The 24,938-nt window shown below is 32.2% G+C and overlaps 1 protein-coding gene across 2 annotated transcripts in view; it reads left to right on the top strand.

Moving 5' to 3' along the window:
* The window catches only part of DYNC2H1 (dynein cytoplasmic 2 heavy chain 1), a gene marked incomplete at both ends in the record, with an annotated part of 293,921 nt that overhangs the window by 193,981 nt on the left and 75,002 nt on the right, over positions 1-24,938 (top strand). For both annotated transcript variants that reach the window (XM_080694845.1, XM_080694844.1), the window contains 4 exons: positions 7,520-7,675; positions 8,891-8,966; positions 13,734-13,942; positions 17,658-17,762. In XM_080694845.1, the coding sequence (XP_080550971.1) occupies positions 7,520-7,675; positions 8,891-8,966; positions 13,734-13,942; positions 17,658-17,762 (546 nt within the window). The remainder of the gene's footprint in view (positions 1-7,519; positions 7,676-8,890; positions 8,967-13,733; positions 13,943-17,657; positions 17,763-24,938) is intronic.

Raw genomic sequence — 24,938 nt, 5'->3', positions numbered from 1 at the left:
TTTCTTTTGCTTCACAAAAGTTTGTAGATTTACTATAGTTTCATTTACCTGTTCTGGCTTTTATTGCCTGTACTTTTGGTATTATATCTAAGAAATCATTGCCAAATTCAATCTCATATAGGTTTCCCTTATGTTTTCTTCTAGGAATTTATAATTTTATGTCTTATATTAAGTCTCTAATCCATTTTGATTTAGTTTTTGTATATGAGTTAATTTTTGTATGTGATGTAAAAGTAATGATCTCACTTCTTTCTTTTGAATATCCTTTTTTTGCCATCTGTTTTTGACACAGCTTAAGTAGCTTTTCAGTGATTTCTTTATTCTGTCTGTTCCCATCAGTCCCTATCTACTCATCCTTATACTCCTCAAACATGCAATCCTAGGCAGGTCTACCTCAGACCCCATTTATTTAAAACTATATGCCTTTGCAATAATCTGTAATTTGCCAAAGTCATAAATAAACTGAATTAGAACTTTAAAAAATTTGTAAAGGAGGTTCTACTTGCATTTTTCTCAATTTTTAGAAACATGTTTCTCATATATATATGAGGTCTAAGTTCAGGTTACAAAGAGAATAATGGACAGACAAATATGATGAATAAAGAGAGGCATAAAAATCTGAATAAATGACTAAAGCATACAATATGAGGGGTATGAGTGGATGAATTTGTATGGCAAGTTTTGAATTTATGTTATAGGCTGCCTATATTTATGTATATGGACAATATATATTTATATATATGGGGATATACATGGCATATATATGGAGACTATATATATACATATATATGTGTATACATATATGTATGTATATATATATATATATATATATATATATATATATATATATATATATATATTTGAAGATATATATCCCCAAGGCAAAGTGTCTTCTTAGTGTTTGTAACTGTCATTTAAGATCAATACTTTTTTTTTTTCCTGAACGTGCCAGTCCCACATCAGAACAGGGAAAAAAATGCAAAGATCAGATGACTTTATATTAGGAATATGTTGAATGAATGTCATTATGTGATCTAGTAAGAAAGAACCTTTTCAGATGCAGCCACTCTCCCCATACACCCTCCCACGGCCTGTGTTCTAGGACTGGACTGTATGAGCCATAAAAGCAGTGGATATTTTTTCAGTTTTTTTTTTGTACTTGCCATATCATGTATGGCATGTATGAGGAACTTAATATTTCAATGTGAAGAAAAGCAAAGGAGCTGCTACTTGAATGTTTAAATGGTCAGCCTTTTTCAGAATTTTAAGAAGGTAGTATTTGATGACATTTTAATGGAAATTTTTAAATTGATTTGAATTAGTGGTAATTTTATTTTATATTTCTTAATGCGATATAGATGATTTTAACTACCATACATAATAATGTTCATTGAGATTCTCAAAACTATTACTATACATATGTGTGTATCTATAATATCATCAATAAAATCATTAAATGCCCATTTCAGTTATTTTTTATGTTTTGATTAGTTGTTAGAGTTATTCAGTTTTTTCCAAATTATTAATGTCAAACTTAGTCATACTTTTTTATTTTTTCTATTCACTGATTTTCTACATTTTTAAGTATATTTTTTCTGCATTTTTTACTTTTGTTCTTTCTGACTTTTTAAGTTGAATGCTTGTTTTATATCTACTTATATTAAAATTGAATTTGTAGCTGGGAGTGGTGGTGCACGCTTGTAATCCCCGTGCTTGGGAGGTGGAGACAGGAGGATCAGGCAGGTTCGAAGCCAGCTTTGCTGGCTTAAGAGACCCTGTTTCCAAATAAAAATATAAAAAATAGGGGAGAGAGTAGAGGAGATGGGGTGGGATATACTGAGAACAAAATTGATCAAATTGTGTTTTATGTATGTGCAAATGCGCCATAATGAAACCCCCCATTCTTTATTATTGAGGTGCACCAGCAATATAAGAAGAAAATAAAACTTGCAAACAAAAAATGTTTAATAAACAGTGTTTTAAAAAAACAAACTTAAATATATTTAACCATCATTAGCATTGTTTTTTGTTTTAAACAAGTCTTTAAGATCGAATGAAAAAGATTGCAAAAAGAATGATTGTCCATTGTAGTATTCTTAAAGTACCAATTTGAATTGTGTTAATTCTTTTATGTTAACAACTACTTCAGAAGAATGATTTTACTTTTAAAACAAAGCAATTGGACAAACAAACATTATATTTTATCATTTTTTATACTGAATTTTTTTTTTTGCAGCACTGGGGATGGAACTTAGGGGCATTCTACCTCTGAGCTACACCCCCAGCCCTACTTTTTAGTCTTTTTATTTTTCTGAAACAGGGTCTCACTGAGTTGCAAAGGACCTGGCTAAGTAGCTGAGGCTGTCTGCGAACCTCGATCCTCCGGTCTCTGCTTTCTGAATGCTAGGATTACAAGCATGTGCCACAGTGCCCGGCTTACATTAGAATTTTTATAGGATATAGTGTGCTTTAAAAAAAAAAAAAAGAATTTGCTTGTCGATTGTGGTGGTGTGTGCTTGTAATCCCAGCATTCGGGAGGCTGAGACCAGATGGTTGTGGTTTGCAGTTCACAGATGGACTCGGCTACTTAGCAAGGCTCTTCGTAACTCCCTGAGGCCCTGTTTCAACAATACAAGGACTAAAAAATAGGTTTGAGGGTTTAGCTCAGAGGTACAATGTCCCTGGATTCCATCTCAATACCGCAAAAAAATGAATATGCTATTATTATTTTGATACAATATAAAAATATAGCACAGAAAGATCTCAGATGTGACAGAGGCCACTTTTTATGTTTACACAGGAATTTATTAGTTCTAAAGTTCTTTTACAATTATAACAAGAGTCCATTTCATACTTTGAATATGAATCTACTGCTTAGTTAACAGGTGGTTTATTCAAAATGGACTCTCTCCCCCACCTTTTTTTCTCTCTCCTTTCTCCCTCTCGCTACCCAAAGGGAAAACAAGATTGATTTCCTCATCATGTCTTCTTTTTCTATTTACTTTTATTGGTATATTATAGTTACATATCATAGCAAGGGTCAAAGTGATAGAAACATACATGCACATAGCACTTGGTGTCTTCATCCTCATCCCACCCTGCTTCCCTCTTCCCTCCCTGCATATGTTAGTGAGATTGGTAGTGATACCTTCATATGAACATAACCTTATTTGAACCATTACTTCCTTCATTCTACTTTTCTCTCTCCCCATTTCCTTCCTCTTTGCCCTCCAACTCTTCTCTTTCCTCGTTTAAGCAAACCTTTTGTTTCCTGTTTTCTCTCTAGGAAACAAAACATGAGAGAAAACATACAACCCTTCACTTTCTGAATCTGGTTGATTTCACTGAGCACAATATTCTCTAGTTCTATCCACTTTCCTACAAATGATATAATTCCATTCTTCTAAGGCTGAGTAAAATTCCACTGTGTGTATAGACCACATTTCCTTTATCCATTCATCTGTTGATGGATATATAAATTGGTTCTATAATTTGGCTATTATAGATTGGCCTGCTGTAAACATATGTAGCATGTATCACTGAATCATTCTGATTCTAATATTTAAAAAAAAAACACCAAGGAGTGGTATAGCTTGTTCATACAGTGGTTATATTCCTAGTCTTTTGAGGAACCTCCATACAGATCCCGTAGTTGTTGTACTAATTTATAATTCTGTACTTTTATTGGTAAATTATAATCATACATCTTAATGAGGTACAAGATAGTAAGGTATGTGGAGTCTATCTTGAAGGTTTGGAGGTAGAATGGCCTTAGTTTCAATCCCAAGAAATAAAGAAACAGAGAGGATAGTGAAGAAAAAGAATTCATTTGAAAGCCCATAAGGTTAGACAACATATTCTTTTTGGTAGTTTAATGGTTTGAAAAGGTGATTTTAGACCCTGGATCTGGAGATAAAGGAGTTATATGATATAGTTTTCAATTCACTTTCTTGTATTCTTATCATGATACTATTTTACTCTGTGTGTGTGTGTGTGTGTGTGTGTGTGTGTGTGACTGAAACTTGAATCCAGGGCCTTCTACCTCCGGGCTATAACCCAACCTTATTTTACTTTTATTTTTTAAGTTCTTTTTTAATTGGTATATTGAAATCATTTATGAATATACATCATGCACATTAGGAAATTTTCCTCTTTCCTCTTCCCATCTCCCTCAGTTAGATCAAACTATATGTTGATCTATGGTTTCTCCTACATCTAGAGTTCCTCCTAGGACTCTTTTTTTCCTTTGGCTTCTGCATATTAGGAAGAACATCATATTTTTTTACCTTTGTGACTGACTAATCTCACTTAGCATAATGTTCTCCAGTTCCATCAGTTCCATCCATTTCCCTATAAATGATGTAATTTTGTTCTTCTTTATGGCTGAGCAAAATTCCATTGTGTACATATCCTTCTCGTGTTTGGCTTACTGATTGACTTTGATAATGTTTATGAATGTACCTCATGTACATTATGGAGTCCCCCCCCATTCTCCTCATTAGTTCACCATATTTGCTCATCTATGGTTTCTCCTTTGTCTAGAGTTCCCCCTATGACCCTTTTTCTCCTTAGCTTCTACATCTAAAGGAGACAATCCAATTTTTTACTTTTTGTGACTGACTAATTTCACTTAGCATAATATTCTCTAGTTCCATCCGTTTCCCTGCAAATGATGTGATTTTGTTCTTCTTTATGGCTGAGTGTACATACCATATAGTTTTGTAATTCACTCATCTGTTGACGAATATCTTGGCTGGTCCCATGGTTTTCACAATGGTGAATTATGCAGCTATGAACATGGATATCCATGCATTAGTTTGGTATTTTGGTTTCCATTCTTTTGGGTAGATATACAGAAGTGATATTGCTGGAGCTGGATCATATGGATCATATGGATCATATCATTCTTCTGAGGATATCCCATACTGTTTTTTCAAGTGGTTGCAATAATTTGCAATCCCTCCAAAGTAGTTCCCACTTCTTCACATCCTCACCAGCATTTGTTGTGTTTTGTGTTTTCAGTGATTGCCATTCTATTGGAGTTAGGTGAAATCTAAAGGTAGTTTTGATTTGCATTTATCTGATTGCTAATGATATTCAAATTTTTTCATACATTTATTGGCCATTTGAATTTCTTCTTTTATGAAGTATTTATTTAGCTCACTTGCCCATTTTTTTATTTGGTTATTTGTTTCCTTAGCAGTGAATTTCTTTGGTTCTCTGCATATTCTAGATATTAATCCTCTATTGGAGGAGTAGTTGGCAAATTTGTCTCCCATTTTATCGGCTCGCTGTTGAGGTTTTTCATTCTTTCCTTTGCTGCACAGAAGCTCTTCAGTTTAATGCAATCCCATGTATTAATCTTCCTTTTAATTTCTTTTGACTTTGGGGTCTTGTTGATAAAGTTTTAACCTGTGTTTATGTGCTGAAGTATTGGGCCTATGTTCTCTTCAAGGAGCTGCGAGGTCTCTCTGGTCTTGATTCCTAAGTCTTTGATTCATCTTGAATTGACTCTTGAGCAGGGTGATAAATGGGCTTATTTTCATTTTTATACATATGGTTAACCAGTTTTGCCAACACCATTTGTTGAACAGGCTATCTTTTTTTTTTTTTTTTGTGGTACTGGGGTTCCTGGAAGCCCTTCTACCTCTGTGCTACGCTCCCAGACCTATTTTTTATATTTTTGAAACAGGGTCTCTTACGCCAGCGCGGCTGGCTTCGAACCTGCGCGATCCTCCTGTCTCCACCTCCCAAGCGCGGGGATTACAAGCGTGCGCCACCACGCCCGGCGAACAGGCTATCTTTTATCTAGTGTATGTTTTTGGCCCCTTTTGTCAAAAATCAATTGGCTATAAGTGTACGGATTTGTTTCTGAGTATTCTCTCTTGCTCCATTGGTCTATGTGTCTATGTTTGTACTAAGACCATGCTGTTTTTATTACTGTGGCTTTGTAGTATAATTTGAAGTTAGTTATTGTGAGGCCTCCTGAATGATTCTTGTTCCTAATAATTATTTTGGCTGTTCTGGGGTTTTTATTGTTCCAAAAATATTTAAAACTGATTTTTATATGTCTGTCAGGCACAACCTTGGTAATTTAATGAGTATTGTATTGAATCTGTAGATCACTTTTGGAAGAATGGCCATTTTGATTTAACTGAGTACTAGTACCATATATAATTTTTAGTTTTTGTGTTTGCATTTGTGTCTAATTGCCTAGCAATGTCAGTGCTTTGCACTAATGTATAAGGAAAATAAGTTTATGTTATATGTAAATGGTATATTGAAGTCCTCATGGAAATTGAAATAGCAACTATTAAGAGGTAACTGGAATATTAAAATAAAAAGTTGTGCCATCTAACAAATATGTATCACATTTTTATTATAAATAGTGATTTTGTTTTAGTAACAAAAATAAACTGTACTGATCATTCATTGGTTATTTTGAATACTATTGGTTATATATTTTTTACTTTGAAGAACTTTTCTGGGTTTATCTTTGAAATGAGTTGTTAGATATAAAATGTTTAAAACTAGTTTTATAGTTCTACATTTTGAAGTAACATAATTAAGTCAAACTTGGTAAGTAGAATAAAAAAGACTATATTGGACTATATTAAAGCATGCTGGTTTCGTTTACATGGTAGTTCTTGTGGGTTCTGTTTGTTTTGTTTTGAGGAAAATGTCTTAGAGGAAATTCAAGGTTGTAGAAGTTGATTTGTTTTAGAGAAATTTTAATTAAAAGGAAATGGGTAATTCTGAATTTTGGAATGGTCCTTTATTCATTTTTTAAAAATGAAAGCAAATGATTAGTTATATGAAAACATTTGTCAATGAAAATGTTGCATTTTATGAAACCCAGACTTAGAGACTAAAGCAATAATTGAATCTTTAAAGCATACTTAATCATGCTCAAACATGTTTTTCTCTCTTAAACTACACATATAAAGTAAATCTACATCTATTAGAAATTTGTGGCCAAGGTGGGCATGGTGGTACATGCTTGTAATCCCAGTACTTGAAAGGCTAAGACAAGAGGATCTGAGTTTGCAACCAGCCTCAGCTACTTAGTGAGGCCCTCCGCAACTTAGTGAGGCCTTCCACAACTTAGTAAGACTCTGTTTCAAAATAAAAAGAATAAAATATAGGGCTGAGGGTGTAGCTCAGAGGTAGAATGCCCCTGGGTTAAATCCTCAGTACCACAAAAAAAAAAGAAAAAAAAAAAGAAATGATGTAGCCAAAATGTGAATCTGTAGATTTTTTTGCCAATAACAGCAGATTGAGCCAAAGTGATTTGAATTTGTAAATAAGTAAAAGAGTATGAACAAAATCTTCACTTTGCCAGATATGAACAAGTAGCAAGATTTACATTCAGACTATTTTCAACATTGTGTTCTTTTTGCATTTTGTTTTACATTTATTAAAATTCAAAGCCAAAAAAGCCTGAAAATATGTTAAAAGCAGAATTCTTTTCATTGTAATGGTTTAAGTACTAAAACATCTGTTAACTTCTTTTCTTTAGTCACCTCCAGGTTTAAAGAAAAATTTAATGCGTACTTATGAGTCTTGGACCCCTGAGCAAATTAGCAAAAAAGATAATATACATCGAGCTCATGCTCTCTTTAGTTTTGCATGGTTTCATGCTGCGTGTCAAGAAAGAAGAAATTATATTCCACAGGTAACTAAGAACATGTGGTGGAGATATTCTGAAATTTACATTTTATTAGAGTATTTTTATAATTACAAATAGCTAGAATTATCTTATTCTTTCAGTGTTCCTCTTATCAATGATTGATTGCCATCTATTTGAATACAACATCACCTTAGAAATCATTCTTTCCTTTTATTGGTACATTGGTGTCATACATCTTAATGGAGTACAAAATGGTAGAGGCATACATGCACACATCACTCATTTAGCCCTTCCTCAATTCTCTCCCCATTCTCTCCCTCCTCATTCTTAATGGCACTTCTTTTGGTATCTTTACTGTCCATCAAATTCCAATATAAAAATTCTGTTAATTTTTTCCTCACAATTCTCAAATTTATCTACTTTTGTCTTTTTCATTATGATCACTTTCCTCACCTCTTGGACTAGGTCCAATCACATTCTTATACATAACAAGTATGTTTTTAACATGAAATTTATTAGTTTATAGTCATACATGTATTTGAGTGATCATCTCTGCATAACTCCTCTCTAGATTTTACTGAGAACTAAATGAGAACAGAGATTGCTTATGTTTGCATTCACACATATTTCTGGAGCCACATCTATAATACATATCTAAGAAATATTTATTGAATGATGAATGAATTTGAATTAGTATTCCTAAATATTATCTTAAATCTAGAGCATTTTAGTTTGAATTTATTCTGTTGCATAATTTGTTATTGTTAAGGGAAGGCCATTATAAATTAGAAGTAATATTTCATATTCTATATACAATAGAGTTTTGTGAATATTTTATAAGAGCATTATAATATTAGTTTTATGAATGTTTTATAGAGTCATTATGAATGAATGTACAGAAAATATGTTACATACTTTTGAATCATTTAGGGGGACTATTTCTGTTTTCTGTGGAGAAAAATCTATACTTCTGAAGCATGGGAAATATGTCAATGTATACTCAGTAACAAGAATAAAAATTTTGTACCAATTTTTTCTGACTATATATACTTAAATGAAAAAAGTAATATTAAACTATTATATACTTTTCATGCTTTGTAGATTTTTTGTTTTAGTTATATTTTGATTTTATAAAAAATTCTTAGAAGTTATATTTTTAGTGTATATTACACATTTTCTTTAAAATTGTAGGTACACTGATAGATATATATTATCTTCAAATACTTCTTATTTCTTTACTACTTAAATTTGTTTTGACAGGGTTGGACCAAGTTTTATGAGTTTTCTTTATCAGATCTTCGGGCTGGGTACAACATTATTGATAGACTCTTTGAAGGTAAGTTCAAACAATGAAATTTTTTATCTCTGGCAATGATAAGTTTGATTTGCAGTATTATTAACTATATGATTTTTCATAAATGGCTTCACTTCCTATCACAAAATTAGATTCCTGACTTTTATTTAGTTTTTTATATCCTGACTGCCATGCTTGTGTTATCTGAGGGTTCATACATTATCTATTGTTGTAGTTGGTTTTAATAGAACTCATTAAATATCTGATTGATCTATAGTTCTCAGGAAGCAGAAAACTAGAAAGAACCTGTCTTCATTTTGTGGCCTACAAAGTTTCAGGCTTCAACCGAGTTATTCAGATCTTTTTTTAAGGGAATTACTAAAATTCAGGAGTGTAACAATCTACGGTCACTCCTAAAGATTTGTAGAGCCTTAGTTAAGTATAAATAATGAGGGTACAAATAATATACTGTAGTACTGCAAGAAATAAGCCATATAATGTGGTTCTCTAAAAGCATCTAGCTCTGCCTCCTAAGACAGAAACAGTCCAATCCCTAAAGTTTATTGCACAAAACTGAAGCAAGGGCAACTAGAGTTAAGACCAATGATAGATTAGATAGCAGAGTAGGTTGATAGAAATCTCAAACTTTAAAATCGCAAACAGAACTCTCAATTTCTGTCTCTCCACTCCCCTGACAACCCTACCAACCATCGAAACTACTTTTCCCTAAGTCTGGCCCATTTCAGTAGATGGGATCTCCCTTTATGTACTTTTTCATGCTCAAGACCTATGATCACCCTGGAATTTTTCCCCTTCATCCTCGAATATCCAGTGCTTTGCCAACTTCTGTCTCTTTCCATTTCCAAATCACATTATGATTCTCTTCAACTTCATTAAAGCCTTAGTCTAATCTATAACTTCTTACCTTGTCATTTTACTTTTACTTTAGCACCCTTTCAAACATTTTCTATCCCTCTGTTTACTGTTTTGATACATTAGTACTATTTGATATTTTCTTGTATATATTATTTTATTATATATATTTACTCATTTCTTTATTTTGTTTTTCCCTATCCATGATAGTATAATCTACATTAAAGCATGGTCTTTTTCTTGTTTACTGTCTACATCCTTGGCATCTATAACAAAACCCAGTCCATCATAAGTATCAGAACTTTTTTCTGTTTTTTTTTTTTTTTTTTTTTTTTGTGTGTGTGTGTGTGTGTGTGTGTGTTAGCAAAAGTATAAGGATGGCACATAGGATGTTGCCAAGTCTCATTTTAACTTTTATGTTTATGAAGTTATATGTCACAAAGTACTTTTTATATATGATTACAGCTCAATGAAATTTCTGCAAAGTGAGCACAGTAGTGTAACCAGGATTTTAACCAAGAAACAGGACATTACCAGTTCCCCGGATAACACTCGTCATTCATAGTTGCTTTCCAGTCACTGCAATCCCCTATTTTTCCCCTACCCTGCTCCTGTGGTAAAGAGACCTATTCATATAGATTGGCTTTTTGCCTGTTTCTCTAAAACTGAAATAATACAACATGGATGTGTTAGTGATTAGGTTCTTTCAGTTAAAATTATATGTGATAGTTCATCTACTGGTTGCATATAGTTGTGGTTCATAATTATTCTCAAGACTAAATAGCATGCTGTTGTGTGATTATAAATACTTCTGTTGGTCGACATGTGGGTAGTTTTCAGTTTGGGATGATTATGAATAATGCTGCTATAGCTTTAGAATATATGGATATATGTCTGTGGGGTGTATATTTAGGAGTAGAATTGCCAGGTGGTCTGACATGCAATTTCTCACCATTATTAATGCCAAACAGTATTCCAAGTTGGGTTTTTTTAGAATGTTTTAAATCATGAGAATAGTGAATGTAAATATATAATTCAATAGAATTGTATAACTAGCCCTAAATTAAAACACCATTCTGGAACCACCTCCCACTACCTCTTTCTATATATAACCCATCGTTTTCTTGCCTTATTCAAGAATAACTATTTTCATGAATTCCATGAGCTGTTGGCTTTGGTTATTTTGACAGTTTTTGAAAGATACCCACTAAAGCTTTAGTTTGCATAGAAACTTAGTTACTTTCCCAACTACTTTTGAACATTTATTGGACTTTCATAATACCCAATATAAGACAAGTATTGTTAATGCCCGTTTACAAAGAGGAAACTAAAGCACAGAGCTTGGATGATTTTTTTTGTGTTTCAGGCTGTGATGGAATTCTAATTTTTACATATGTGACACCATTAAATTATAAATGAAAGATAGATGCTATCAACTAAGTCCACAGAATGGGAGAAAGTCTTTGCCAGCAATTCTTTTGACAGAGGATTAATATTCATAATATATAATGAACTTTAAAAAGTAAGGATATGGGCAAATGAACTAAGTGGACACTTCTCACAGGAAGTATAAATGGCCTTGGCCAGTAATTATATTTAAAAATGTTGAGTATCTTTAGCCATCAGGAAAATACAAAACAAAACTGCATTCAGATTCCATCTCACCCAAATCAGAATGTCTGTGGTTAAAAAATACAAAAAACAACAAATGCTTGCTAGGATGAAAGGTTGGGGGAAAGAACCATTGTACATTGTGAGAATGTAAATTATACAGTGATTGTAGAAATCAGTATGGAGTTTCATGTAAGTTTCATATGATCTATCTATACCCATTCTTCAGTATGTATCTGAAGAAATTAAAGTCAACATACCATAGAGATACCTATATACCCATGTTTATTGTGGCACATTTCACAATAGCCAAGTTATGTAATCATTGGTGAGGAACTGTCAACAAATGAATGGATAAAGAAAATGTGGTGTATACACACACACACACACACACACACACACACACACGTACATATATATATAATCTAATAGGAAATGGACGGAACTGGGGATCATCATGTTAAACAAAATAAGCATGCCGGGCATGGTGATGCACACTTTTAATCCCTGTGCTTGGGAGGCGGAGACAGGAGGATCACGCAGGTTCGAAGCCAGCCTCACTGGCTTAAGAGACCCTGTTTCAAAAAAAAAAAAACATATATATATATATATATATATATATATATATATATATATATATATATATAATAGGTCTTGGCTTGGAGTGTAGCCCGGAGGTAGAAGGGTTTCCAGGAACCCCAGTACCACCAATAAATAAATAAATAAGCTAGACACATACAAGTATTGTATGTTTTCTCTCATGTATAGAATCTGTTGTTTGGGGAGAAAATATGAAGGAAGAAGGGAGATTGTTAGAGAAGAGAGAGGTTGGGGGAGGGTAATGGGAAAAAGATATGGTCAATATATTACATGCACTTACAAATATGCCTGGTGTAACCTATTATTATTATGTATAATTAATATGGACTAATGAAAAAGGAGGAAACTTGATATTATGGTAAAAATCTAATTGTATATTCTTATGACTGTAAAATATCCTGGTATCAAGGGACTTGATATATGTAGAACTAAATTTAAAAAAGACAATAAAAGTTCTGTTTGGGAAATTTATATAGAAATTTAATAGCCATGGGAACTTAAGCAAGTGTCTTAACATTTAAACCTCAGTTTCCTAATTTATAAATATCGCATTTTGCTCAAATGTTAAGAGGTTTAAATGAGAAAAGCCACATGAAAATTTAACATATGGTGTATTTAGTATATTGTGTTAAGCAATTGTTTGTGTATTATTGCTCATTGTTATTTAAGTTTTCATTTTCTTTTGTCTTTAGAAAGAAAAATAAGATTTTATAAAATTTCTATAAAATATTTTATATAATGGCCACTATAGTTTATATTAGGTATATAAATGTCTCTGTTCCTTGGAAAACTACTTACCAAGACTGGCATATCTATTACTAATGTATAGAATGAGAAAATTGGTGAGTCTTGGTGAAGTCCCCTGCTATTTAGCCACTATTGATAGGAAGATAGAAAAGTACTTTATTCCTTTACAATATAAATGCCCTTATCATTCAGAAGACAATATAAATCACTTATATCCCAGGGTATATATTAATACTAATACCAATTTTTATTCTTATATCTGAATTTTATAGTGATAAAATAAAACTAAACTAGTAATACTAACAAAAGTTAACTAGTTAGCTTAAATATAGCTATGAATTTCCTATATCTACAAAGAATCAGAAATTTAATTTATATATTTTAACATTGCCACTGAATTTTGATTATAAGGATGCCTCTGTTGCAAATGAAATAATATTATATAAAAGTTTCATTTTGCTATATTTTTCTTCTAATACAATAGAAAATGGATAACTGACTCTGGAAATCATGACATATGGCAAACTATAGTGTATGAAGGTATTTTATAGAGTTTTCTTGTTAGGTTATTTTGTGAATTGAATGGTTCATCAAATATTATATAAAATTATGGTTTAGATAAATTCTTTCAAGGAGTCTCTGTTTTAGATGGGCATTATCATATAGTAGAAAAAAAGGATGGCTATGAATTCTTAATGCCTTATTTACAGGAATATATGATTTTTCTCATTTTGGTGATTCAAATTTAAATTTTTCTCTCTGTATTAATACTGTGTTTGCTATGAGAATTGTATGAGTTTATAAAGAAAGGATATTTAGAAGACTTTACATTAAAGTTTCTTAATAAATATTAGCTATTAATATTTATTACTTAAGAAAATGACATGTATTTTATATATTACCATGTCCTATAAATGTAATCATAGACATTTTTTAATATTTTAGAAATGAAATTAATAAAATTGTTTTTACTTATAGGTACCAAAGATATACAATGGGAATTTGTACATGGTTTACTTGAAAATGCTATTTATGGAGGACGTATAGATAACTATTTTGACCTTAGAGTTCTTCAGTCATACCTGAAACAGTTTTTTAACTCTTCAGTAATTGATGAATTAAACCAAAAGAACAGAAAAAGCATTTTTCAGTATTCTGTATCTCTGCCAAAATCCTGCAGCATTTTGGTAGGTACAACAAATCACGTTCAATCTCTACTTGTACCATAGATACTTGAATAATTTCTTACATTGTTAAATATGTTATTTCTTTTCAAATGCACAAGTAATTATTCACAGTACAGACTAATTGTACTGTGAATACATGTCCTGATTCTTTAAACTCTAGTAATGTGTCCTATAAACTTTAAGGTATTTACTGAAGATTGACTGATCATAGTGATAATAGGTTTTGGTATGTAGGTAAATCTTGAAGGGAATAAGCAGCTGAGGAAAACTCAAAGAATGTAGTAGCATGGCTTCGAAGAAAGGCATAGGGGATATGCTATTTCATGGTGGTCATGATTGTATCTGATATACTGAAGAATATAAAAGAAGTTAAATATTAATTAACAAATGTCTATCTTCAGCTCTGGCATTTAAATTAAATCAAGTCTAAATATATAAAAGACATTCACTTTATATGTCTTTTTTAGCAACTGTTTTGTTTACATGTTTTTATTTTAGTGAACTATAGCTCTTGCCTTCAGTCATCACATGAAAGCCTCCTAAAATGCAGTCATCTTTTCTAGAAAACAGCATCTAATATAGCCCAAAGATTTTAATTGTTTACTTTTCACAAACCTATATTAGTATAAAAGTACAAATATTTTAAAAAGTATTATTTTAACACATTTCTTCATGAATCACAGATACATACATGTATTCAATTATGTAGTTTTCTCAGTTTTGTGTTTTTCACACCCAAATATTTTTTAAGAAAATTGTTTCATTTCAATAACATAATTGTCAAAAAAAACAAGTTTAAAAATTAATATTAAAGCCAGGTGTGGTGGTGCATGCTTGTAATCTTGGTATGCTGAGACGGGAGGATCACAGATTTATGGTCATTCTCAGCAATTTATCAAGACTCTCTTTCCAAATAAAAAATAAAATAGGGCTGCAGATGTAGCTCAGAGGTATAATGCCCTTGGATTTGATCCTTAGTAACATACACACAAAAATCTACATTAAATATATTACTCTTATTGAATATCTTATCTGTGTATTGTTGACTCTCCAGTCTGATTTTCACTATCTTTCATTTACTCATTAATTTAAAAACTTGCACTGAACATATGTTCAATGATAGTCTGGTTTGAAGCATTGTGGATACAGTGTTGTATTTATGGGATTTGTCTTATAGTAAAAGAGCTATAGAGTGAATAAGCAAATAGTATATCACATAGTTATTTATCCTCTATTTTATCAGTTAGTGCTAGCCAACTTCTTCCATCTCTACTGTTTGGAGCTTAAATGAAAAAATAAAATTTAAATAGAAGTGTACACATCATAGATATACAATACAATGAAGTATAGCCAGGATATAATTTTTTTCAGATAGTGCACCTTAGCATCTTTCATCTCAACTGTTTGAAAGTTAAATGGAAAAATAAAATTCACAGAGAAATGTGCAAGTCATAGACATGCAATGCAGTGATTTTTTATGCATTGAATACATGAGTATAGCCAGTATATAATTAAGAAGGAGAACATTATCATCTCCCTAGAAGCCCTTCTCATGTTCCCTTCTAGTTACTTCCTCTCCCACAAAGGGTACATTATTTTGACTTCTAACACCTGGATTTGTTTTGCTATTTTTGTGCTGTTTATGTAAATGATATCATATAGTAGATATTCATTTGTGTTCAAGTAAGAAAAATTAGTCTGGATATGTGGCTACCAGTTATTTTGTTGACAAGTCATTATATAGTTCTATGTAGACAGAAGACTCTCACAAATCTAAATAAGAAGACTTAACAGCTTGGAAATATTTGGAAATGAACCAAATATATATGTGTATATATACACATATATACATATATATCTTTATAAAGAGTAATAGTTTATTTTTTTATTTTTTATTTTTCATTTTTATTTTTTTCTAGGTCTGGGGATAGAACCCAGGGGCATTTGACCTCCAAGCTACACCCCCTGCCCTATTTTTTTATTCTTTATTTTGAAACAGGGTCTCACTAAGTTGTGGAGTGTCTCACTAAGTAGCTGAGGCTGTCCACTAACTGTGACCCTCCTTTCTCAGCCTCCCAAATGCTGGGATTACAAGTGTGTGCCACTATGCCCAGCTAATAGTTTAGTTTTAAACTTAAAGAATTATTTTTGAAAATCACTGTTTAGCTTTCTGAGTTAGATAGAAGTAGGATGCTGAAAGTTTCCTGGGACAAACACATGCAGGTGTGATAGTGTGCACGCACACGCACGCATATATACAAACATACACTTGAATGCATAGTGATTGAACACAACAAGGAAGTTTGCAAATGCTGAGCTAAAGGAGAGGATGAATTTTAAAGGACAGCATGTCTTTCCAAAAATTGTTTATGGGTCCTGGGCTTCCTGGAGTCCAATGCTTCCCTTGCAAATACCTCAGAGGTAGCTGGCAAGGATGGGAAAGATGATAGATCAGAGTTGGAGTCTTTAAGGTAGGCACTGTATATGCATCTAAACTGTACTTGTTAAGTAGGGCAAGCAAGTACAGTTTAGATGCATATAAAATGCCTACCTTAAAGCAGCTTGCTTCTTTATGAAAACAAAACGGTTCCCATCTTTGAACTAGAACAAGTATATCCTCTTGGTCTGCAATTGATTTTTCATTGAAAGTCATGAGTGAATAAATGTGTAGATAAATACTTCCAGAGCAAGGTTATGCACTGTTAGAGCAATTCCTAGGATGAAATGGTAGGATTATCAATGCATCTCATCACACCTCATTGGCAAACTGAAGACTAAGTATAGAAATAATGTGTAATAAGATGATTTACAAAGTAGTACTTGCATAACAGACTGTGTTTTATTGGTTTGCAGGTTTTTCTAGGTTAAAAATATTTCTGGAATATTTATTCTAATTTAACATAAGCAGAACTGCACTTGGCAGATTGGTCTTGTGTAGGTTACAAGAAAAGAAATTAAAGAGGTTTCCAAAAATGATCTAACATAGCTGTGTATTGGCACATGCCTGTAATCCCAGCTATGGAGGAGGCTGAATTGCAGGAGAATTGCAGGTTCCAGTCTAGACTAGGCTAAACTTAGACCCTTTTTTAAAATAAAATATGTTTTAAAGGAGGCTTGGGCTGGGCGTGGTAGAGTACACTTGTAATCTTAGCATTTGGGAGGCTGAGACAGGAGGATCACAGTTCGAGGACAGCCTCAACTATTACTTAGTGAGGCCCTTTGCAACTCTGAGTTTCAAAGTAAAGAAAAAATAGGGCTGGGGGTGTAGCTCGGAGGTGGAATACCCCTGGGTTTCATTCCCAGTACTGCAAAAAAACAAAAAGAGGTTTGGGTTATAGCTCAATAGTAGAGTGCTTGCCTAACATATGCAAGGCCCTGGGTTTAACCTCCAGTGCTACAAAATAAAATAAATAAAATGAAATAAAATAATTGTATTTAGTCACTCAAATATGTTTGTTTTTATCAATTCAAGTCTCTTTGTATTTGAGGAATTGGGAGTAGGAAAACATAGTTCAGATAATTGATGCACAAGAAAGTATTGGTAGAGTATTTTTCTATAAATAACTGAGATAAAATGTAGATGGAAAGTGAGATTTGCCTAGACAGAACATATGAGTAACTCATAATTTTATGCTTCACCATATCTATTCTTTCTAATTTCAGTGTTTCTTAAATTCAGTTTCTAGTTAAAAACTTTTCACTTCTTTATATTTAGGACTATCGTGCTATTATCGAAAAGCTTCCAGAGGATGACAAACCTAGTTTCTTTGGTTTGCCTGCCAATATCGCTCGCTCATCTCAGCGCATGATCAGCTCTCAGGTAACAAGAAAATATCTGCCCCTTAGGAAAATATGGCTAGGAAGTCCAAAGTAAACAACTTAAATTTCATAACTCTATATCCTACAGCTTTCAGTTAAACTTTTATATCATTTAACATAACACATTCTAGTTTTATCTTAAGTAAATTTTAAAAGTTAAATATTTTTGTCTTGAGATGTTCACTAAGATTAGTAAAATAATACTGAGTACTATCAATTTGTTAAAAATGTATGTTATATTCCTCAATATATTTTACTGTGGTTACCTTAAAAGAAACTTTCACAATGGTGTATAGCAATAAATTTAATATTTTCATAACATTTGCTGGATCCTAATATATAGTTTGTATTTATATATTAGCCTATAAAAGATAAATGTTATTTAATATTCATTTACTCATGATTCAGTGTTATGCAAATTTGTATATTTGAGTTTTCAAATTACTGAGAAAGAAAAATGTAAGCCATGAAAAGATGTATATTGTAGGTTCTATTTTATTAATACCTTAAATAATTGAGAAGAGCTAAGAATTTCTGATCTTTCACTATGTACTTGAAACTATACTAAATGCTTTATACTCAGGAAACTTCTTAAATCTTCATAGACTTTATGATGTAAGAACTATTACTTTCATCTTTTAAAAAGTGAAGAAACTGAGACAGAGAATTATGTACTGTAACTTATTTAAGATCATAAAGCCAGAGGCAGATCCAGAATTTAATCTCAGGCTGTCTGAGTAAAGAGATGGGAGTCTTCATCCTTTACTTGTAGCGAGCTACCTTTAGGCTTGCGTGTACTACGAAGTGATCTGTGCCATTTAAGGCATGGAATTGTGAACTCTATCACATAGGGTTCATTGAATAAACAGTATATAAAAAAATTTTATTTACTTTGGATATTTACAGTTAATTCTAGTTAGATTATATTTCCTATTTATATCCACAACTTCATATTTTACTGCTACTTTAGCCCACAGTTAAAAAAATGATGGTTCTTATTTTATTGTTAATTATATCACCTGTTTTTGAAAATATAATGTCCATTCTCATTGTAAAAATTTTTGAACATATATTTATTAATATAAGTATAGGTGTTCTCAGGAACAAATAACCTCTCTATCTATGCCAACTGACAAACTCTCCATTTCCTTTTCCATTTCTTATTCAAAGTTTCCAATATTAGTGTAAGAGAATGTAAGTTTGATGTGAACCTTAGATACTTTTATAATAATACAAAAGTAATTCTCCATGCTTTTTAGCTAGCATGAAATAATTATTTTTCAATAATTTATTTGTATTTTACTATATATCTGTGAGTGTATATACAACTTGGCCTTTCAGAATATTCTTCTAATGTAAGATAAACTTATAATTACAATGCACCAATAAAATTAATTTAAAAAAATACACACCTAATGTCCAGGCTTACTTTCCTCTGGCTTATTTTCATGTTTAAAATTAAGTTCTTTATATTTTTATACACATACATGTGCATATACATTTATATTATATATCCAACAATGCTTAAGCAAAAAAGATTAAAAGAACAGAATCTAAAAAGGGGTTAACAGATCCAGGAGTCTTTCTTGTCTTCAAACCTCTGTTATTAAAAGAGCATGGCTTCTACAATTTCTAGTCTAATTCAGCTTCTGAGGAAAATCTGATTTAGCACAGCTTGGAACAAACATTGAATGAAGAGGATGGAGTAACAGAATTGATACAGCCTTATAGACTTTAGGGAAGGGTAAAGGACAAAAAAATTGCAGAATCCTTTGCATCTTTACACAATGGGGAAGCCCAACACCCACCTACATACACATATTCTTTTCTCCTTAGATCATGTATAGCTGCCATTAACAAGGCTGAATTTCATCTAATCACCAAGAAGCCATATCTTTCACTTTAGGTATAGGGCTTTCATTTTATTTCAGTGTTTATATACCAATATTCAGCTCCCTAGATTAGTGGAGTCCCAAGCATCAGAGGTATCATAGCAAAGTAGGTAGATAAAAATTCTACACTTACCTGAACTCTGTAGTTTCTTTTGAAATAATACAATGAGAAGATCAATGTCAGTGTTATTTTTCCAGACAATCCCAAGACAACCAGAATCCATTTTTATTTCTTATTAACTCTAGTATATCAAACAAATTTTCTAAGGTTATCTTAATATGATTTGATATCTACTATTTTGTCTTGCCTACTGTTTGCCTACAATTTTAGTATTAAAAGTTTTATAAATACTTGTTGGATGAAAAGAAGATAGCATATTCTTCCAAATGTTTTTGGGTAACACATACTTTTAAAATATTTGTATCTTTTTTTTTGGTTGTCGTTGGTGCATTGTAATCATACATTTTGATGAGGTTCAGGGTGATAGAGGCATACGTGCACACAGTACTCATTGAGCCCTCCCCCAGTTTTCATCCTATTCCTTCCCTTCTCTCTTTTCCATGCTTAGCACAGAGATTGACTTTGATAAGTTTATGTATGTGTATAATGTTCATTAAGGTGTTTCCCTCTTCCCCTCTCCTATTTCCCTTAGTTAGGTCACTTTCTTCAATCTAAGGTTTCTCTTCCTTTGTCTGGAGTCTCTCCTATGTCCCATTTTCCCTCTAGCTTCCACATAAGACTCTTTACTTTTTATGACAGACTAATCTCACTTATCCTAATGTTCTGCAATTCTACCCATTTCCCTGCAAGTGACATAATTTTGTTCTTCTTTATGGCTTAATAAAATCACATTGTATACATATCCCATAGTTTTATAATCCATTCATCTGTTGATGGACATCTTGTTTGGCAATTGTGAATTGTGTGGCTATGAACACAGATATGCATGCATTAACTTGGTAGTTTGGTTTCTATTCTTTTGGGTAGATACCCAGAAGTGCTATTGCTGGGTCATATGGTAGGTTCATTCTCATTCTTCTGAGGAACCTCCACATTGTTTTCTAAAGTGGTTTCACTAATTTGCAATCCTACCAAGAATGCATTAGAGTTCCTACTTCTCCACGTCCTTGCCAACATTTGTTGTTGTTTGTGTTTTTAATTATTGCAATTCTAATTGGGATTAGGTGAAATATCAAGGTAGATTCTATTTGCATATTTCTGATTGCTAATGATATTGAACATTTTTTCATACATTTATTGGCCATTTGTAATTTTTCTTTTGTGAATTGTCTATTTAGTTAACTTGCGAATTTTTTTGACTGGGTTATTTGTTGTTGTTGTTTTGGCAGTGAGTTTCTTGAGTTCTCTCTATATTCTATATACTAGTCCTCTATCAGAAGAGTAGCAGGCAAAAATCTTCCCCATTATGTCAGCTCTTTTTTTTTTTTTTTTTTTTTTTTAGGTTGTTGATAGTTTGCTATGCAGAAGTTCTTCAGTTTAATGCAATCTCAAGTATTAGTCATCATTTTAATTTCTTGTGCCTTTTGGTCTTGTTGAGGAAGTTTTTACCCATGCCTATGTGTTGGAGTGTTGGGTCTATGCCCTCATCAAGTGTCTAGACGTTTTCTGGTTGGATTTTCAGGTCTTGGATCCATTTTGAATTCACTCTTGTGCAGGGTGGGAAAGTGAGGTTTATTTCTATTTATGCATATTGATAACCAGTTTTGCCAACACCATTTGTTGAAGAGACTATCTTTATTCCAGTATATCTTAATTGTATGTATGTTTTATTATTTACTTATCTTTAAGCTTCTGGCTATCGTTTTCATACTAAAATAGTTTTAAAAACAAATATAACATTTTATTTTTATAATTACCAAGATATATACATAGTTGAAGTAAAAAATTCTGTTCAGGGCATATGTATAGAGATTTTTCAGTGCAAGCCACATTTTGAATGCTTGGCTTTATTTGAAAGTGAATATTCAGATTATTAAGAAGTCTGACCTGACTTCAAGTCTATCAGTAACAAGTGACATTTTATATTTTAGCTGTGAACAGTGCTACACTAGGCATGAGCATGCAGTTTTCTGTTTGGTATATAGATTTTTTCCCCCATATGATGCATATTCAGAAGTGGAATAGTTGAATCATGTAATATATCTACTTTTATTTTGGGAGAGAATCAACAGTCCTCCATAATAGCTTACTAATTTACATCACCACCAACAATGAGTAAAAATTATTTTATCTCCATATCATTTCCAGTGTTTTCTATATATTTCTATCTTATAATAATCATTCTAACTGGGGCATATGATGTTTTGTTCAACTTTTGGTTTGCATTTTTCTGATGGCTCTTTATACTGAGTATTCTTTTTAAGTATTTTTTTAAGTAATTATTGATTTTTTTAAGTAATTTTAGGGCTTATCTTCAGGTGTTTGATACATGTTGTGCTGATTTTTTTTAACTGAGTGAATGATAGGGGTCAAATTTCAGTTTTTTGTTTGAAGATATCCACCTTTCCCAGCAAACTGAATAAGTTTTCCTTTTTCAATGTATGTTTTTTAGAAATTTGTTGAGAATCAGTTGGCTATTGATACATGGGTTTACTTTTGGAATTTCTATTCTATTCATCTATGTGTTTTTATATCAAAATTAATATTGTGTATTTACTGTAACTCTATGGGGTGTCTTAAAGAACCGTAAATCCTCTATCTTTGTTGTTCTTACGCTTTGCTAGTATTTCAGAATTTTTTATTTTTAGTTTTGTAAAGAATGCTGAATATGTTGTCATCTTGAACAGGGAGTGCATTGAATCTGTAGGTCACTTTGTGTATATTAAATCTTCCAATCCATGCATATGGGAGACCTTTTCATTTGTGTGTTGTCTTTTTTTTTCAACATTGTTTTGGATGATCTGAATTAATTCTTCCATTCAATGAATATGAAAAATCATTTGATTTGTGTATATTACTCTTTCAATTTCCTAAATTATTGTTTTGAAAGTTTTAGCATAGAGATCTTTCAGTTTCTTGGTTAATTTTACCCCCAGTGGTTTTTGTTTTGCTTTGCTATTGCTAAAAGAATGCTTTGATGAATTCTTTCTTAGAAAATTTGTTATTGGTGTAAAGAAAAGCTACTGATTTTTCTATGTTGGTATTCTGTTACTTTACTTAATTCATTTATCAGTTTTAATTGACTTTTGGTGGTTTTTCTCTATATAAAATCATATCATCTGCAAACAGATGATTTGATATCCTCCTTTCTTATTTGTATTTTTATAAGAAATTTTCTTTCTCTTGCCTGAATACTCTTGCTAAAACTCCTGGTAGTGTATTTAGTAAGAGCAGGAAAAGTGGACACCCTTGGCTTGTTCTTTATCTTAGAGAAATGCTTTCAGATTTTCCCCATTGGGATTGTCATATATAGCCTATATTATGTTGATGTGTTATACTGCTATATCTAATGTTTTCAGGGCTTTTATCATGAAAGGGTATTGAATTTTATGAAATGTTCTTTCTGCATGAACATATGTAACTTTTATCCTTCATTCTGCTAACATGATGTATTACATTTTTAAATTTGCATCCATTAAAACATCATTGCATACCTAGGATGAAACCAACTTGATCATGGTGACTAATCTTTTTGATGTGCTGTTGAATTTGATTTGTTAGTATTTTGTTGAGAATATTTACATCAGTGTTCATCAGGGATATTGGTCCATATTTTTGGTTTTGTTTTTGTTGTTTTTTTCCTTGCCTTTGTGTGTGTGTGTGTGTGTGTGTGTGTGTGTGTGTGTGTGTGGTACTGGGGGTGGAATGCAGAGGTTTTCTATCTCCGGGCTATACTCCCAGAACTATTTTATATTTCATTGGAAACAGGGTCTCACTAAGTTGCTGAGAGCCTCACTAAGTAGCTGAGGCTGGCTTTGAACCTGTGAGATCCTCCTGTCTCAGCCTCCCAAGTGCTGAGATTACAAGTGTGAGCCACCACGCCCGGCTACTTGCTTATTTTTTTTTTAATTATTACAAAGTAATTCTGGCTCACAGGGTGAGTTTGGAAGTGTGGGTGAGTTTCAAATTTGTGGAATCAGTTGAGAAGAATTGGCATAAGATTTTTCTTAAAAGTTTGGCAAAATGCAGCAGTTAAGCCATATAATCAAGAGCTTATCTTTGTTGGGAAATACTGATTCAATCACATTATTTATCATTAATCTATTTGGGTTTCTTATGACCTCTTGATTCAATGTTGATCCATCATATGTGTCAAGCATTAGTTTGGTAGTTGGGTTTCCATTCTTTGGGGTAGATACCCAGAAGTGGTATTTCTAGATCATATGGTAAGTTCATTCCCATTCTTTTGAGGATCCTCCATACAGTTTTCCAAAGTGGTTGCACTAATTTGCTGTCTCACCAACAATATAGTAGAGTTTCCACTTCTCCATATCCTTGCCAGCATTTGTTGTTTTTTGTGTTTTGAATGATGGTTATTCTAGTTGGAGTTAGGTGAAATTTCAGGGTAGTCTTGATTTGCATCTGTTTGATTGCTAATGATTTTGAGCATTTTTTCATGCAGTCTTTATTTATTTATTTATTTATTTATTTATTTATTTATTTATTTTGCATTACTGGGATTGAATCGTGGGCATTCTACCTCCAGGCTACATCCCCAAGCCAGTTTTATATTCTTTACTTTGAAACAGCTCTCACTAATTTGTAGAGCACCTTATGAAGTAGCTGAGGCTAACTACAACCCACATCCTCCCTTCTCAGCCTCCCAAGTCCTGGGATTACAGTTGTACACCACCATGCCTGGATCTTCATATTTTTAACTCAAGAATTCCCTCAGTTTTCGCTTATCTTGGAAGTTACTTATTTCTCCATTGCTGTGTATGGTAATCTTGGTCTACAGTTATTTTCTTTCAGGATTTTTAATGTTATTCTATTACTTCCTGGTCTGTTAGTCTAATGAGTATACCATTTAACATGACTTGGTGCTTTTCTCTTGTAAATATCAAAATTCTTCCTTTGTTTTATAATTTGGACTGTCTAACTATAGTGTTTTATTGTGGAAATCTTTGCTTGTCATGTCTGTTTTGGCCTTCTGAACTTGGATGTCCATATCTTTCCTGAGATTAGGAACATTTTTGCTATTATTTCATTGAATAGGTTTTGATGTCATTAATTTAATTCTCTTAACCTTCTGATATCCTGAAAATAAGGATGTTTATTTAATAGTAGCCCTACATCTTGAGTTCACACCCTTCCTTTCTTTCTC

The sequence above is a fragment of the Muscardinus avellanarius genome (genome assembly GCF_963383645.1).
Source record: "Muscardinus avellanarius genome assembly, chromosome: 1".
In the NCBI taxonomy this organism is placed as follows: domain Eukaryota; kingdom Metazoa; phylum Chordata; class Mammalia; order Rodentia; family Gliridae; genus Muscardinus; species Muscardinus avellanarius.
This window is presented reverse-complemented; position numbering and strand designations above follow the sequence as displayed.